Raw genomic sequence first — 19,689 nt, 5'->3', positions numbered from 1 at the left:
AACAGTATCGAATGCTGCACTAAGGTCAAGAAGGACGAGCACAGAGATGAGTCCACTGTCAGAGGCCATAAGAAGATCATTTGTAACCTTCACTAAAGCTGTTTCTGTGCTGTGATGAACTCTGAAACCTGACTGAAACTCTTCAAATAAACCATTCCTCTGCAGATGATCTGTTAGCTGTTTGACAACTACTCTTTCAAGGATTTTTGATATGAAAGGAAGGTTGGAGATTGGCCTATAATTAGCTAAGACTGCTGGGTCTAGAGATGGCTTTTTGAGTAAAGGTTTAACTGCAGCCACCTTGAAGGCCTGTGGTACATAGCCGATTATTAGAGATAGGTTGATCATATATAAGATCGAAGAATTAATCAATGGCAGGACTTCTTTGAGCAGTTTTGTAGGAATGGGGTCTAAAAGACACGTTGATGGTTTGGAGGAAGTAATTATTGAAGTTAACTCAGAAAGATCGATTGGAGAAAAAGAGTCTAACTTAACATCAATGGTACTAAGAGTAACTGTAGATAATATTACATCTGTGGGATGATTATTGGTAATTTTTTCTCTAATGATAAAAATTTTATTTGTGAAGAAGTTCATGAAGTCATCACTAGTTAACGTTAAAGGGATGGTTGGCTCAAAAGAGCTCTGACTTTTTGTCAGCCTGGCTACAGTGCTGAAGAGAAACCTGGGGTTGTTCTTATTTTCTTCAATCAGTGATGAGTAGTAAGCTGTTCTGGCTTTGCGGAGGGCTTTCTTATAAAGCAACAAACTATTTCTCCAGGCTAAATGATGATCCTCTAAATTTGTGACACGCCATTTCCTCTCCAGATTACGAGTCATCTGCTTTAGGGTACGTGTTTGAGAATTATACCACGGGGTCAGGTACTTCTGATTAGAGACCTTAGTTTTCACTGGAGCTACAGTATCCAGAGTCGTACGTAGTGAGGAGGTGAAATTATTAACAAGATAATCGACCTCTGTTGGGGTAGCGTTCAGATAGCTGCTCTGCTCTGTGTTGGTACAGGGCATTGACGATGATAACAGTGGCTGGATTATATTCTTAAACTTAGTTACAGCGCTTTCAGAAAGACATCTACTTTGATAAAGTCCACTCTCCACTGCTGCGTAATCAATTATTGTAAATGTAAATGTTATCAAGAAATGATCAGACAGGAGAGGGTTTTCAGGAAACACTGTTAAATGTTCAGTTTCTATGCCATATGTTAAAACAAGATCTAGAGTGTGATTAAAGTGGTGGGTGGGTTCTTTTACATTTTGAGAGAAACCAATTGAGTCTAACAACAGATTAAATGCCATGTTGAGGATGTCATTTTTAGCATCAACATGGATGTTAAAATCACCCACAATAATTATTTTATCTGAGCTCAGAACTAAATCAGATATAAAGTCTGAGAAATCAGACAGAAACTCTGTGTAAGGCCCAGGTGGACGATAGATGATAACAAGTAAGACTGGTTTCTGAGTTCCACAGCTGGGGTGGACAATGTTAAGCATCAGGCTTTCAAATGAATTAAAAGTCTGTCTTGGTCTTTCATTAATTAATAGACTGATGTGAAAAATTGCTGCCACACCGCCCCCTCGACCTGTGCATCGAGATTTCTGGTAGTTAGAATGACTCGGGGGTGCTGATTCATTTAAACTAACATAATCATCCTGCTGCAACCAGGTTTCTGTAAGGCAGAGTAAATCAATTTGTTGATCAATTATTAAGTCATGTACTAACAGAGACTTGGAGGAGAGAGACCTAATATTTAATAATCCACACTTCACTGTTTTACTCTTTGGTTCAGATGTGGATACTGTATTATTCTTTCTTTGTAAATGTTTAAGTTGTTTGTTGCTGGTTTTCAGTTTGTTTTTTGTCTTTTTGGAAGCAGACACAGTCTCTATGGAGTCCCCTGTGACTGTAAGTTCAACATAAATGCAACATGTGCAACATGTTGACATGGAAAACAACATGTAAATATGAACAACCTACAAATCTGCTCTCCTCTACTATCATGTTATACCAATGAACTGATATAGTGTACATATTTCAGACACTATCTCTACTTTTAAGATTAGGCTTAAAACTTTCCTTTTTGCTAAAGCATATAGTTAGGGCTGGACCAGGTGACCCTGAATCCTCCCTTAGTTATGCTGCAATAGACGTAGGCTGCTGGGGGATTCCCATGATGCATTGAGTTTTTTCCTTTCCAGTCACCTTTCTCACTCACTATGTATTAACAGACCTCTCTGCATTGAATCATATCTGTTATTAACCTCTGTCTCTCTTCCACAGCATGTCTTTTATCCTGTCTTCCTTCTCTCACCCCAACCAATCACAGCAGATGGCCGCCCCTCCCTGAGCCTGGTTCTGCTGGAGGTTTCTTCCTGTTAAAAGGGAGTTTTTCCTTCCCACTGTCGCCAAAGTGCTTGCTCATAGGGGATCATATGATTGTTGGGTTTTTCTCTGTATCTATGAAGCGCCTTGAGGCGACTTTTGTTGTGATTTGGCGCTATATAAATAAAATTGAATTGAATTGAATTTCAACTGTCTACGTTATATGAAAAATATGGCAAAACATATAGCATATAAACAGCAGTAATACACTGAAAGCATACGTCCGTAATTCTTAAAGTTTTAACAGTCAGTTGTGTTTAAACGCAACCTGCGCCCAGTCATCCTCTTAAATGTAAATGTAGGTATAATCTTGTCCATTAGTTTCTCTTGTTTGAATTCATTTCTTCTTCCCTGTTCATCCACACGCTGCTAAATCTCAAACTAATCCAGATATTGTTCAAACACCTGGCCCACCATATGTGACACAAAAAAAACCCAAAACAAAAACAAACCTCTTTTGCAATGATCTGCAATTATATTCAACTTCTTTTCTCCTCATCAAGTTCCAACTATGAACAAACAAAATCTACTTTAATTGTCCATAATGACTACATCATTCAGATATAGAAGTGTGGCACAGAGCTACTTCAACTTACTTACAAAAGTGTCCGCTGATGATAAAGAGCGCTTTGCAAAAACACTTGTGTTAGAGAACTGCATTAAGCTGGAAAGCGTTACAAAGTAATCAGAGAGTTAAGATATTTAATCACTTCACACTGATGATTGTCTAGAAATTGTGGACAATTAAAAGGAGACAATTTTGTTCTGTTATTACTCTCCTTAAGTGGGCACCCAGCTAGGATGGTACCAAAGGCACAATGCAGAATGCTCAATGAGGCGAAGAAAAATCCCAGAGTAACAGCTAAAGGCTCAGAGAAATCGCTACAGATGGTAACGTTATGCTCATGAGAATGGAGATGTGGAGAAAGAGTTGGTGTGCTGGTGCCTTTGGGCCTAGACAGCTTGCCGTCATCGGGTTTATCAAAGGGTCTTACAGTGGAGCAGCTAAAACTAAGTAGGAGATGGAGCAAGCGAATGACCCTTTTAAACATTAAAGTAAATGTATTACAGAGCGGCTCAAACAAATAATAATAACAATAATCTAGAGTGGCCCAGCCCTAAAAGAGACTCCAAACATCCATATATGACCTGCATTTGTTGGAAATGCTTCTCCAAAGTAATTTATGGCATCTGTCAAACATGAGGAGCAAACTAAAAGTACAAGAAAAAGTAAATGGTAAATGGACTGATTCTTATATAGCGCTTTTCTACTCTCCTGGAGTACTCAAAGCGCTGTATACAAATAATAATAATAATAATAATAATAATAATAATAATAATAATAATGGATTGCATTTATATAGCGCTTTTCAAGGCACCCAAAGTGCTTTTCAATGCCACTATTCATTCACTCTCGCATTCACACACTGGTGGAGGCAGCTACAGTTGTAGCCACAGCTGCCCTGGGGCAGACTGACAGAAGCGAGGCTGCCATATCGCGCCATCGGCCCCTCTGGCCAGCACCAGTAGGCGGTAGGGTAAAGTGTCTTTCCCAAGGACACAACGACCAGGACAGAGAGCCGGGGGATCGAACGGACGACCTTCCGGTTACAGATACGCTTCCCAACCCCCTGAGCCACAGTCGCCCACAAGTACAAGAAAAGCTACCCGATTAAGAAGGGCATTTAATCTAAAGCATCAAATACTGTATAGTACACTACTCTTATCACACCACACATTTCCCCCAGAAAGCCACATACATTCTGCGAGCGTGTCTTTCACCATATCTCCTCTCTCTCATCCATCTGGCTGAACCATCAACCCAGCAAACAAATAAAACTTTCTCTTTTTTCCATCTCTCTTCTCAGCGAGGCTCTCCCTTTCTCAAAATCTGGTGCAGCCTTCTGCGCTTCCCACTGGCAGCAAAGCACTGACAAATGGCTGCTCAGTGTACCCACTGACGAGCTTTCACACCAACTGACACTATTAATCCCTATTGGGTAAGAAAAGTGAGACATGATGTTCCTATCAAGGGCAGATTGGGGTATATACAATGCCGCTTTGCTTGCTCGCATGGGACATGCAGGACAGAAGGCATTACAACTCAGTGTTGATACATTATAACACTGTACTATATGTAAGTGTTGAATAAATAGGGAATAATTGAACATGCACGATAATTCTATGAACATTTAGTCTCACCTTCCTCTTTCTATTAGTAATTTAGGAAAGAAAAGAAAGTGGGATAAGAACGAAGGTACAGTGAGGGGAAGAAGCACTATATGGACACAGATAATGAGAACTCATTTCACACAGTGAGAGCAACAAAAAAATGGGAGACAGGGTTTATATGATCTAGATCCCAGCCACATCAACTACTGTAATGAGGGTTTGTATAATCTGCCATCTGTCCTACAATTACATATCTCCAGTAATGCCAAAGATGTAACATGAGGGGGATGGATAGGCTGCAGTAGATATGTCAAACTGAGGAACATGAGACAGGGTACGAGGAACGAGCAGCATTTTTTTTCTTATCTCAAACCCTTACAAGTAAACAGCAGATGAGAGAAATCACCAGTTGGCATTTTGAATAGACTGAAAAACAGACAAAATCAATAGTGAGAAGGAGACAAATATCAGATGTCTTCTCCTGCATCTTCACCTCATATTACCGAGGTATGAGGAGAGCAGAAAAAGATCTGATTTGTCCTGCAGTCTTGTCACTCCATGTGTTTCTGTGCGAAGAGACAGCTGTGATGACTGCTTCCATATGAATCATGTGTCTGTGTTGTGCCACAATATCTTCCTCACTTCCCTCGAGTGGTAAATAATAGGCTGTCAAAATCTGTTTCACCAAAAAGTACAGACATAAAGATACTTTCAGCTCCACCAAGAGCCAAAAGGCCAGACGCTTTAGTCAGTCAGTCAACTTGGAGACTTGTCATCCTCCACCTGTCCTCCTCAGTGCACTAGAATTGAAACCAGGCTTAATGCTTTAATACGACGAAGTTAAATCTCAGCTCCCCTGTGGCTTTTAAAATATCAGTGACATGTAAAAAAACATGAAAGTTCCTCTGATATCAACGTCTACAATGGCTTAGCAGACTATTAATCCTTCTTACCATCACTTTCTTTCTGAGTGTGACTAAATAAAATTGTTTAAGAAGCTCAAATTCTCCCTAGATACATGTCAGCTTTGCTGCAAATGACTGTTTATCCATTCTTGTCTGGCTAGTGCTTGACTGCTGAAAAGTGGGGCAATTTACTTTCTTATCTATGTCTCATGTCAGTGCATTTAAAGTGCCGATGTCACCTTTGAATGAGCGAGCACGCTCGGCCAAAGATCCTCATCAAGTCAGCAGCATTTACCTGTTGCAAGCCACACAGTTTTAAATGTATTGAAAGTGATTAAAGTGCCTTTTTTTCTGTCTAAGTTGATGTTTTTTTCCATTTTGCAACTGAATTTATGTGCATGTGGTTTAGGACTGCTTCTGAATGTCCATGTGACCTCTGCCAATCTGTGACGGCAGGCATATGGCACCACTCTACCTCTGCCAGTACGAGTCTACGCCTTTGACAGTGCCAGCTCGGTGGCCCCACAGACCTCTACCATTTTGGCTGTGCACCAAGAAAACAAGTTAATGCTGGTAATTAGGACAGAACGCTAGTGAGGAGAGCGGAGGAAGAGCTGCCGCGCTGCATGGTTTCTGACAAACTTGGCTTAGGCCTGACATAGCAGAGATAAGAAAGGATTTTTGAGTGTTGAACTTCCAAGAAATTCTTGAAATATTTGATAGAATTATGCAGGATTTCCAGAAAACTCACTGATACTAAATGACAGGGTGCTTTAAGAGTAGGCTGGAAATCAGTCAAAGAAATGCCATGTCGACGTTTAAAAGGGAGCTTTGACGCTAGTCATGCCTAATGTAAGATGTTGTGGGTGTGGATGCTGCAAAATTTATTTTCCTTCTGCGGCTGCTTTGCTTTTTCATTCCACACCATGAATAAGAAAATATGTTTGGTCAATGAAATCCCTTACATGTTTGTTTGAGAATGCAAAAACATATCCTGTGATCTGCAAAATGATAAAACACAAGGCACAGGAGGGAAAAAAAATAAACATAATAAAGCTTCTTGCTATGATCAACCCTTGAAATCTATTTAGATTTGTGCAATTAGTCTACACGGTCCAGTATCAGACTGCCTACTTGGCTGTGGTCCTAGCTTGGCTGTTTCATATCAATGTGACTCCTCATTTTCTAAGTAGCACCGTTTTAAATTATGCCAAAACCATCACCACATTTAGATGCAGCCCCTCGCTATTCAGACAACAGATGTTTGCAGGGCATATTAAATCAGAAAAGCAGACATCATCCACATATGACTGCTTTAAAAGCCAAATGAGAGTGTTTGGCTGTTTTGTTGCTGAGAGAAGTCGTGACGGCAAAGATAAGCTGCTGACCAGCTCAGGAGAGTCTGCTGAAATAATGCAGTTACTATAACAATATTAGGCCCATACTGCACTCAGCACTCCTCTAATCTTGCCTTGGACAAAAGATTACATGCATAAAGCTTTATGGAAGCAGCAAGAAGTCAGAGTAAAAGGCTCTGCCTTTTACTCTGACTTCTTGCTACGTGAACTGTCCACTGTGTGCTGGATCATGCTGGTTTGAAGCAAAGACTTTGTAGTTAAACTTTACCCCACGTGGAAAATGACTAATTCATCACATGTCCCAGGCTACAGACACACATACATACATGCACAAAGCTATAATTAAACCCTGCTGAACAGATTACACTTCCACAGCTGCTTTCTCTATCAATAATCCACTGCTTAATACGCCTGTCTGCTGCTCCTGTTGTTACAGCAGGTGTGTCAACTACACACAAAAGACAGCAAAATCACATCACTTCAGTCATGCATGGCTTGAAATGTAATCATTATTTTGGATCTAATATTTTCATCCTGACACAATAATTTATCCTAATAATGATAAATTGCAGTTTGATGTTTCAATAATGCCGCCAGAAATTGGCTGGATCTCTGTTTGACCTCAAATACCAACTGCAGTTGAAAGGACAACTGATAGAAAATGAGGAGAAGATATCCACACTAAGTGGCCTTGCCAAATTGAGTGGATTAATTACACAAACAGCAAAACAACCGAGGAATCACAATAGCTCTGTCTGCGAGATGCAAGAAAGGCTTTAAATGGAAGATGAATGAGTGATATACGCATCAGGAGAAATCACATCAAGTAAAAAGGACGGCAAATTATTTGTACTACCTCTGGTTTCCAGGGTAATTTCTTGGTGTGCTGGCTGAGGAACTTCCGAATACGGGTGTGATCTCTGCCATCAGCCCCTGCTGTCATTGGCTCGTCATCCTTGAAAAACATACGAAAGAAAAAACAGCACTTTTAGAAATCAGTTAGCATAAACCAACACCGATAAAAGGAGTCGACTAATGGCGGTCATGGATCTCAGTGGTTAGACTAAGGCCTTACATTCATGAAAGCACAAATCCATCCATCCATCGATTACTGAGGTAATCTGACTCTCCAGAGGCTGCATATAACTGATATAGGAAATGAAAACACATACTGTACATCGTGAAATAACAGGAAACAGCTTTATTTCCCTACTGTTAAAACCTTGTGCAAATGCCTCCGTACTATTCACGCCTAATCCAGCATTTTGAATTGCCAAAGCCCTAATGTCCAACATACTCCAGTTATTCACCCTGCGGCCAAGATCTTTCCTCCAGGGGGACTAAGCCTCGTGCTCCAGCCAGAGCACTGCAGGGCTCTTTCTCTGTGGTCTGCTAAGAGGCATGTACTTGCTAATGCTGTGCTGTGACGGGTGGGACAGAGCAGAGAGGAGAGCAAGTTCTCAGCCAGCTATGAGGAGATAAAAGGCTGTGTGCCTCCCAGAGGAGGAACAAAGTCGCAGAGCTGTTAAATGAGTGGCAAAGCATCCTCCATTTAGCAGAGATGTCAAAAGAGGCACACCTCCACTGAGAAAAGCTGGAGAGGTTTTCAGCACCCCTGAAATGAGGGGCTTTTGAGGAGAAGGCGCTAGTGTTTGCAAAAGATTCAGGGGAGGAGAAAAAAAAAGATTTTTTTTTTTTAGAGTGGAGGAAGCAAAGAGCCAGAGCTGTCAGATGCCAAGCCTTTGATTACTTTTTTAACTTCCAAGGGAGAGAGATGAAGGAGGGCAGGGAAAATAATGATGAAGAAATGTGACAACAGGCTCCCCTCCTGTCTGTCACCAGAGGAGCTTAAAGTACCTGATGTTTGTGGGTACCAAAAGACTCACAAACAGACTAGTTTTGTTGCACACACACACACACACACACACACACACATACACATGGATCAACTCAACTAAAACATTTATATTGCATCAGCTGGTGTCTCATATAAATCAAAAACAACAGGAACACAAAAAGTATGAGAAAGGACTCAGCGGTCAGTCTGATGAATCAAGAGCTGTTTGAACACTAGCAAACTAAATCCCAGTGCCTGAAGCAAAAATATTTTTTGACACATTTCCTGGAAAGCTTACATGAAGCTGAATCTCAAATATTTTTGCTGTTTCACAGCCTTCAACAGCAGATTAAGTTTTGTTAGTAGAACTTTAGCTATGAACCAATAACTGAAAACCTCGCTAATTAAAAGCCCCTCGCTCAGTCTTTAATGAATCCACAGTTAGACTTTTTAAACAGGCTCATCTTTAAATATTAATTTCCACAAAGCTCCATACTTTGACCAGTGTTCTTTCTAATATTACTAGGCGTTTATTATGATTATTATTGAGATCCACTCATCCTTCTTTATGTTTGAGGTGTTGTTTATCTCAGCATAAAAGCTGCAAATCTTGGTAGCCAAATGTCTTATAGTAAAGTTTAGACCTCGGGCCGTCTCGGTGACATTGCTTATTATATGCAAACCAAGAGTCTCTTGTTCCTGACAAGTCAGCTTTAACTGTTTACAGGTGGGAGTGATGTTTGAATGATGATTCGTGTACAACACATTAGCAGTGTTGGGAAGGTTACTTTTAAAATGTATTCCATTACAGAATACAGAATACATGCCCCAAAATGTATTCTGTAACGTATTCCGTTACGTTACTCAATGAGAGTAACGTATTCTGAATACTTTGGATTACTTAATATATTATCATGCTGTTTACAACTACATGAATGTACTATTGCTGTGATTTATTACTGTTACTGAAGGTCCGCGGCTCCGAACCGTAGGAAAGGGACCTCTGGATAATACGGTGGGTTCGTGTCGGGCTCGTAGCCGAAAACTAGCTTTACTTTGTTGTCTGGGTCAACTTTGCTAGCGAGAGACAGAGAGAGGCGTTGAAAGGCTGCTCCAACGGAACTTATTGTTTTCGGAGGTGAACACGAACACGGTGTACAGTCGAGTCTTAATAGCTTACTTACAACTGGGCTCGTCAGGCACTCTTCTTGGCTGCAGTGGTTATTATTATACTTACATGCTTCCAGCTCCCGTTTTTGCTCGATGACAGCTCGTACTTTTCCTTTTTCTCCCTCCCTCGCTCACAGACACATAACGGGTATGGCAGTCCATTCTCCCTGCAGCACGGACGACACTGCCTATGATGCTACATTCTTTAGAGCTATACCTGTAGCATTCTGCCTATTAGCTTAGCACAACAACAACAGGCGCTCTCTCACCCAGGAAACACGCAGAGAGAGAGCGTCACACTGTAACCATGGCAACCGTAACGCTGCCGCCTGGAACAACAGAACGTAGCTGTCAAACAAAACCCAAACAGTCCTGACCCGCCACAATATGAAACAGGGAAGTACCGCCGTGTAATCCATTTATTTCAACAAAGTAACTGTATTCTAAATACCACCTTTTTAAACGGTAACTGTAACGGAATACAGTTACTCATATTTTGTATTTTAAATACGTAACGGCGGTACATGTATTCCATTACTCCCCAACACTGCACATTAGAGATTTTGTAGTGCATGGTTACTGATTCTAATTTAAAGAGCTTATGTTTTAGAAATAACTTAGAAAGAACAGACTTTACTTCTTCACTGTGGACAGTAATTCACAGAGACACAACTCAGTAAACTGCTGCCTCAGTGTGATCTAACTCAAAGTCTGCTTATCGATGCAATACTAAAAGGTAGCGTTAACTCATTGACCCGAGGCTGCGCTACATTCTTCATGAGCTGTATCTCCTTTTTTTCCACTATAGTGTGTATTGACTTTCCACTTTGACAAGTTGTTGCTATTACTTACAATGCACAAATACTCACAAAGACTCATTATTTCAGACTTACAAATCTCATTGTTCGCTGGCACAGGGCCCAGAACCATGTTAACATGTTTTACTGATAATTAATGTTGATACTAACTGGGGCCTGTCAGATGACATTATATATTAGAAGTTGCATCAAGGCAAAACAGGAAATATCAATCACACTGAGGAGGCTGCCTATTTATCATATGTTTACAACACTATTTACCTTTTTGATTTTTACTCAAATGGAATAACAAATGATCTATTACACAGCACGCACAGATCTGCTGTGGGTGGAATGAATCGGAGACATAAGGAGTTGAGTGATAGAACCGATCAGAGAGATTTTATCACTGAGATCCATCCATCTCGACTGTCGCTTTTGTGGGTGCTTGCCTCCCAGCTGTTTTCTTCCAGGCTCCACATGTTCAGAGAGCGAAATTCAAATGGATGACCTTGCTGATCCTAGACTTGGAAAACAGCTGGGACCAGTGTCCTGGAATACCAATGAGCTTAATTAATTTGCTTTGCTAAACACAAACAAGCACCAGCATCTGCAAAAATCGGTATCGCAGAGAACGGGAAAGAGGGGCAGGGAAGTGGGGCTCATCTCACAAATCGTTTTTTCCCCCTCCGCCATCTATTACCCGCCAACTAAGACAAATTCCACAAGTCCACAAATCCTAATTTCCAGCCACGTGAGACTTGATAACCACAGTGGACTAATTGCAATAAATTAACTTCTTTATTCATATTAACTGCCCCACAGGTATACAGTATGTTAATTAGCCCTAACATAATAGTAATAATTCTTCCGATTTTGCATGTTGTAGTTTCAGTGAATCAGCAGTGGCTCCTGGTAACTGATTGATCCATTTAAATATGGAAATAGATGCAAAGACACCGGGATATGACAAGTGACTAATCACAAATTATTCATCATTTATAATAATGACAAAAAATATTTTGGGGGAATAAGAGAAAAGTAAGAGAAGTGAAGTAAGTAATGAGAAAATGAGAATCAATAAGCAAGATAACACGGGACAAATGAAAGGTGATGAACACAAAAGAGGTCAAATGTTATCAGTGGCACAATAAAGAGGAACAGGAACAACTGAGAGAAGTTTGATAACAGTGCACGGTATGTTTAGGAAGTCTAGTCCTCAGAAATCACTCCGGCACAGCCAATGTGTGAAGTGAATGTAGACTGCCAGAATCCCATCTGTCTTTACTGAACAGACCAAACAGACCACTGTCTGCTTCGTTTCTGAGCAGTACCAGATAGCTCTGTGCAGCATCACACACTCACCAGCATCGGTGATCTGTATGTGATGTGACTACAGCTGAGGAGATGGATTTTCAGTTCGCAACCAGGACACACCGGGATCCATAAATTTACCGTTTCTTTCTAGCACAGTTAAACAGTAAGAGGGGAAAAAATAACATCAATTTATTTTATTGAAAAAAAGAATAAAAAAAACTGTGCTAGCTTAATTTAAATTAACAGGGACAAAGGCAAGCTCTCAGGCCTACAGCTAGACTTTCCTCACTGCAGTAGTAACAAAATAAAAAAAGCACAGCACATTTTCTTATCCTTACCCAAGGCTAACTTCAACATCCAAATGATAATCTAACTTAAAAAAAAGGAAATGAAGCGCCATGGGTTGGCTTGATTTTAATCTTATTCTTGTCAGTTTGTTGCTTTTCACTACTTTACATCATCGCGAAGAAAAATAAAGGACAACTGGGTCTGTGATAAACAAAGAAAGCAGCACAGGGAACAATAAGAAACCTTTGATTTTCGAAATGCTCCGCTTGACGGCTGAGGGAGATGAGTCAGATAAAAACATTATTATGTGGCTCACTTTTTCCGCTTCTTTATGCCTTAAAGGGCAATTATGCCAGCTTAACAGAGATATGTATTAGAGAAAATTACTGAATTATCACCACAAGAGTCTTTTGGGGATCCAAAAACATGTTTATGCAAGTCCTTGGACATTTTTCAAGGAGCACAACAAGGTCATTATTTGAAAGGGCCCATACATTGCGCTTCACTAACCACCAACACGCTCACTATGGCAACACGGGGGTTTTCAGCAGCAGCTGGTATGAGCTAGCGCCTGGGTTTATACATTTTTCCTTGTTTGTTCTGTGCATTACAATATATTCTGTAATATTCTATAATACAGGTACAAGTACAGCAAATGAGATGTGATGGGTAAGTCTGTCACTCACCTTTGATCCACACACAAAGGTGAATTTCTCGTGGGTGGTCATTGCTTCTCATGACAATATATCGGCAGAGAACATTGCATTTATTGTTGTAACTGCAATGCTATTTAGCTGTAAATAAAAAGAGTCAGGGACATAATTATATCTTTCTACCTATAGACAGTATATTGAGCAGTGTTGGGGAGTAACGGAATACATGTACCGCCGTTACGTATTTAAAATACAAAATATGAGTAACTGTATTCCGTTACAGTTACTGTTTAAAAAGGTGGTATTTAGAATACAGTTACTTTGTTGAAATAAATGGATTACACGGCGGTACTTCCCTGTTTCATATTGTCGCGGGTCAGGACTGTTTGGGTTTTGTTTGACAGCTACGTTCTGCTGTTCCAGGCGGCAGCGTTACGGTTGCCATGGTTACAGGGTGACGCTCTCTCTCTGCGTGTTTCCTGGGTAAGAGAGGCCTTTTTGTTGTTGTTGTGCTAAGCTAATAGGCAGAATGCTACAGGTACAGCTCTAAAGAATGTAGCATCATAGGCAGTGTAGTCCGTGCTGCAGGGAGAATGGACTGCCATACCCGTTATGTGTCTGTGAGCGAGGGAGGGAGAAAAAGGAAAAGTACGAGCTGTCATCGAGCAAAAACGGGAGCTGGAAGCATGTAAATATAATAATTACCACTGCAGCCAAGAAGAGTGCCTGACGAGCCCAGTTGTAAGTAAGCTATTAAGACTCGACTGTACACTGTGTTTGTGTTTTCCTCCGAAAACAATAAGTTCCGTTGGAGCAGCCTTTCAACGCCTCTCTCTGTCTCTTGCTAGCAAAGTGACCCAGACAACAAAGTAAAGCTAGTTTTCAGCTACGAGCCCGACACAAAACCCACCGTATTAGCCAGAGGTCCCTTTACTACGGTTCGGAGCCGCGGACCTTCAGTAACAGTAATAGATCACAGCAATAGTACATTCATGTAGTTGTAAACAGCATGATAATATATTAAGTAATCCAAAGTATTCAGAATACGTTACTCTCATTGAGTAACGTAACGGAATACATTACAGAATACATTTTAGGGCATGTATTCTGTATTCTGTAATGGAATACATTTTAAAAGTAACCTTCCCAACACTGATATTGAGGAAACAATGCCCCGAAAGCATGTTCATGTTCATGTTCATCAAAGAGTTAATCTTAAACTGTGAAAGCTGCCTGACCAACCCTGGCCATTTTTTATAAAAAGTGTGTCTATCACTAGCACATCAGCGCTGCTGGAAACTGAAATTTAATTTTGCCTGCAAACTGTCATATGCTGGCGTGGCCGCTCGGAGTGTTGGCTAATGAATAGAATTGTCCTGGGAACCACCTCGGTGATCCTGGATCAGTACTCGAGTGTGCTGAGAGGTTGAATAAATCTGCACCCTGATCTCACAATCAGCTGTTCAAGTCTATTTCAGTAAGAATACAGCTTTTGGAGTCCCAATACCCTTACAACCAAAATCCCCATTTCATTTAACAAAGTAGCTGGCACTGCTGAATAGAAATCAGCTCAACCAAATGCATTCAGTTAAATGATTGCAGAACAAATCCCAACCAAGAGGAACCGAGGAATGCAACTATTTTTGTCTCACTGCTTGCATTATTCATGTAAGAAATTACATGCTGGTCAATGGAACAACAGTAGCGAGGCTGAGTGAGGAGGAGAAGGAGAAAAATGGAACATAAATCGGCTGCGGCCGATAATAAGAGCGATAGAGTCAGGAGCTCCAATTCATTGGCTGGAAGATTAATGGCGCAGAGATGAGTACAGCAGGGAGACAATGAGACGCAAAAGGGGAAGAAGGAGGAGAGAGAGGGAGGCAAGAGAGGAGATGGACAGATGGGGAGATGAAAAACTGCAGACAGTCGAGGCAGAAAAGTTAGAGGGTGACCTGTTTGGTATTTACAGAGCACAGATTTTCATGTGATGATGTGTGTAGTGTGTGCACGCATTCATTTTTAGTAGAGTGCTGAAAACGTGTGTCTGCATTCATGCATCTAAATGTACAGCCAGCACAAACTGAGTAAGTCGACATCGATTTAATTTAATTTTGGTGGCTGCGTCAGAACTGTATGGAAATATTTAATTCGTTTTTACAACGTAACTTGTACATTTATAGTTGTTTATACTGTTATACGTACCTTTCGGTACTGCATTAGGAAAATACTCTGTGAAATGACTGGCTTTTGACAAAATCCCCCAAGTACTCACATGTGACACCGTTATTATCTCAGTTACACTGGCTTCCTGTTAAATTTAGAGTTGATTTTAAGATCCTGGTCTTGACCTACAGAGCTGTGCACGGACTGGCACCAGCCTACATCTTTGATCTGCTACAGCCCTATGTCCCTAGCAGGTCTTTGAGGTCATCTGATCAGGGCTTACTTGCTATAAAAAATACTAAGAGGAGGACTAAGGGTGACAGAGCTTTTGCCACTGTGGCCCCTAGACTGTGGAACTCTCTCCCAAGCATTAAGAACTGTGGACTCAGTAGCTGTTTTTAAAAAACTACTCAAAACTCACCTTTTTAAAACTGCTCTTGGTTAATTTTATGCCTGTTTTATTTTCTCTTTTTTAAATCTTTTTATGACTTGTAATCTTATGTGCAGCACTTTGTGATTCTGTCTTGAAAGGTGCTATATACATAAAAATGTATTTATTTATTTATTATTATGACAGTTCAAAGTGTCTTAGATCTTTATCATTTCTGTGTGAATAGTAGTTGATTAGGACAGGGGTCTTATTTAGTGAAAAAGGAGAGATCACGTGAAAGCAGTGTTGGTCAAGTTACTTGAAAAAAGTAATCAGTAATTAATTACTGATTACTTCCCCAAAAAAGTAATCCCGTTACTTATTTTCAAAAGTAATTAATTACTTAGTTACTTAGTTACTTTTTAAAAACATGATTTACAACCTGAATAGGTGATAAAGCGATAGATCTTTCAGCCCAATTCTACTTTTTCTACATAATCCATCATACAAAATGTAATCAAATGGAAAAGCCTCTTTTTAAAACTTGTTTTGTTAGTTTTAATCTTTTAACTTTATGCATGAAGCAAAATTTTAATTATATGCACCATTCTCTGACTTGAAGAAATTAGTTTAACATTTAAACCTATTTTCTGCACATTCCAGCACATAATAAATAAATATATATATATATATATATATATATATATATATATATATAATTTTTTTTTTTTTTTTTGTGTTTACACTCACTCTTTCAGATGCAAGTAAAACACAGCAGAAAATAAATAAAGTCAAAGACTAGTGGTCCTTTTGCTCTATTTTCACCTGTAAAGCAGGAGTAGAGTAGGCGGAGGTTTACCCTGGTGCAGGTGTGCCGCAGCGGTCAGTGGAAGGATACCGCAGTTTCTCTGTGAGTTTCCCATTACGTCGTAGCTACTCGGTGCTTGCTTGGAAGTTTAGGGGTTTTTTTTCGCTGTAAAAAGAAGTTTTCTTCCCACGCACAGCGGACACTAATGTTTTTGTCACTTTTTACGGAATCAAACTCAAAGTAAGGTCAGTACTTCCACGCTTTAAACGCTGCACGCTCATACTCTCTCCGCACTCGATATATTATCCATTGTTGATCTGCACACAGCTGTTGTCACGAACATCACACTTGCTTACGTCACTGTCATGAGACATTCTCGCAAGAAAATCACGGTTTTAGTAACGCAGTAACGCAGCGTTCCTACGGGAAAGTAACGGTAATCTAATTACCGTTTTTGCAATAGTAATCCCTTACTTTACTCGTTACTTGAAAAAAGTAATCTGATTACAGTAACGCGTTACAAGTAACGCGTTACTGCCCATCTCTGCGTGAAAGTAATCGAGAACAAACGCAGAGAGTAGAAAGAGAGAGCTAGAATCTGAGCAGGAATCCAGCCTGATGCCAAACACACTATAAGTTGGAACAGCATGTCAGTATTTTGCTGCCCGGGCAATGAAATGTTTTACTCTTCTACCATCGAGCAATTGGGAGGAAAGAGAGAAATAAAGCCACATTAGGCCTGACTTTTATGTCCAGGCTGATTACTATTGACGGGGTGTGACACGGGGCAGCTGGCAAACAGAACAGGCAAACACTCAACTGCCAATCATCGCTGACCTGCCGGGGCTCAGTCTGACCTAATCAACACACAGCCTCCTTCAGAGGTGGCCTCACGCAGTGATGGATATTCACAAACAATTTTGCAGTGCCATAAGGCTACAGTGATGTTGAAAGTACTGGTAAAAACAGGTTTCTTATCAAACATAAGCAGAAGGACAAAAATGTCAAAAGTGTGGATGAATAGTATTTTCCTATATATTCAAAACATGAACCTGTTGCTACATTACTTGTTCATAAAATAGAGTATTTTATCAAAAAGCACCTGGTTCCTTTCTTTGAAAGAGCACTGTTCTGCCAAGAAATTGAAAATACATGAATCACTTTCTTACAATGACACAAATGCTGAAGAAAAGGCTTTTTGTGGGACGTCGTTTGCTTGTTCCAACAACGACTGAAAAATATAGCAGAGGAGGAGAGTTTCAAATGTCACAGAAAAGTTTATGGAGTGACAGTACTTGTTGGGTGGTGTAGATTTGCTGCCAGGGTTTTGGACATATTAAGCCTTTCCCGTACTTTGGTGGGTAATCTATTTAGGATCCTGTTACAGTAAATCCAGATGAGACGGAACAAATAGACGAAGGGTTTGTGCAAGCGGGTCTGATCGACCTTCTGCTGTCTTTGTTGCAGCTTCTGTTTGTGAATTCGCTTTTTGTCTTTTTGTCTTACAATATGTGCATGTCTACATCTGAAATTCTCTGCTGGTGTTATTTGGTTTTCTTACAGGGGGTAGAGTGTGATAGGCACACAATGATGAAACATGCTGGTTTCCCGGGGCGAATAGCATCTAAAATGCAACGCCTGACCTGAAAACAAAAGCACTTTTCTCTCTCCATCGCTTCACCTGTTCATGCGTGTTTGTGTGCTTAAGAATGTGAACTCCGCTATGAACTATGTGCGCATCACATGCACGGCATCCAAATCTCAGCACATCTGCTAGATGGACATCAAAGCATAACGATTTTAAAATGCTCTCTCCTCCCGCTTCACACAGCAAATTCAGAATGGGGTGACTTTTCATCCACGCAGCACACAGATGTATACCACATAACTAATTAGTAAAGGAAGCGCATCAAAAAGCTCAAGTGTATTATGAATGACAGATGCATCTGTGAAAAGTTTAATAATTGGATAGGGAATGTTCCAGAGTCTCTAATCTGAAAATGGCCATTTTTAAGCTCAACCACATCATCACATGGAAACAGTGAGTACAGCCCTCCGTTTACACTCTCAACTCATTACACTTGGAATTAAGGGCTCCAGATTAGGTGCCAGTGATCTGAACCTCTTTAAACTGCTTAAAACTTTAACAGCTATAGAGTTTTCTCTCAGAAGGGTGGCTGTGGCTCAGCCAACCAGTGTGGCGAGTGGTTCCTGAGCTCCTTACTGTCACTGGGTGAAATCTCATGCAAAGAGGGTTCTCAGCTTGCTAGCACATGTGGTCTCCTGTATTTTGCATGGACGACAACCATGTGTCTGTAAATACTTTCAAAATCACTACTAAATGGCCGGCAGTCAAACTTGAAGAAGTGCGACCAGAAATATCGAAGTAAAAGTTTTGCTTTTATTTTGACAAACAGCCTTCATTTCCTGTTTGTGTCACACTTTTCACAGTTTCCTCACTGATCACAGAGCTCCTCGAGAGCGTTTGCAAGCAAGCACTCCATGGTGCTACAGGCAACTGTGGTAATCTGCTAGTGCAGCGGTCCCCAACCTTTTTTGCGCTACGGACCGGTTTATGCCCGACAATATTTTCATGGACCGGCCTTTAAGGTGTCGCGGATAAATACAACAAAATAAAACTAGTACCGGTACCGAAAAGAAGAAGATTTATTCATAACACACGTGAAAAGACCAAGGAAAACCAAGTTAACGATAAAAACGATAACAAAACAACGCTGAAAACCGATAAAAACCCTGAAAACCATACATTTCACACCTGAGCCTCAACTCTCGCGGCCCGGTACCAAACAACTCACGGTCCGAGGCCCGGGGGTTGGGGACCACTGTGCTAGTATCCATAGCAATGGCAGGGAACAAAGCATCTAGGAATTATTAAGTTTTCCGTAGCCTTTAGAAGACATTCAAGGTGAAAAGGGAGAAAACACTGATAAAACTATTTCAGTGTGCTTATGAAAAGCCAAAAAGACATTCAATCGATCCAACTTTGTCACATTCAAAATGGCAGACAAGTTAATGTCACATGGTTAGCAGTCACATGACCTCAATAATCAGATTTTCTACTTGCTATTTAACTGTGTGGCCCTTTGAGGCTTAGAGTTAAAGCTCTGTAAGACCTCCAGGAAAAAACAGAAGAAGAAAGAAAGTCTAGCAAAATAACCAAATTATACAAAATAAACGATCCAACTGCAAGTAGTATATTCTATTAAGTGGTTTAGCTTTAACATGACTGCCTTGCTTGGGTTCAAACCTATAATTTAGTCCACTAGATGCAGTGGACCAACTTCTCTGGCATCATGACAGGACAAAGGCAGTTTTGTGTTAGAAGGACAACCTTCTTAGCTAAGTGCTCTGGAAGATTAATGATTAGCCAGTTGGGGCCATGAAAGGGACCTGAGCTATTCTGAACTCATTGTAAAGTCTTGTCAT

The 19,689-nt window shown here is 40.4% G+C and overlaps 1 protein-coding gene across 1 annotated transcript in view; it reads right to left on the bottom strand.

Moving 5' to 3' along the window:
• Positions 1-19,689, bottom strand: part of b4galnt4a (beta-1,4-N-acetyl-galactosaminyltransferase 4a) — a 178,464-nt gene that overhangs the window by 76,117 nt on the left and 82,658 nt on the right. The window contains exon 3 of the mRNA XM_087842937.1: positions 7,696-7,794. Within this exon, the coding sequence (XP_087699063.1) occupies positions 7,696-7,794 (99 nt within the window). The remainder of the gene's footprint in view (positions 1-7,695; positions 7,795-19,689) is intronic.

Source organism: Neolamprologus brichardi, chromosome 7 (genome assembly GCF_056152115.1).
Source record: "Neolamprologus brichardi isolate AB-2024 chromosome 7, ASM5615211v1, whole genome shotgun sequence".
NCBI lineage: Eukaryota > Metazoa > Chordata > Actinopteri > Cichliformes > Cichlidae > Neolamprologus > Neolamprologus brichardi.
This window is presented reverse-complemented; position numbering and strand designations above follow the sequence as displayed.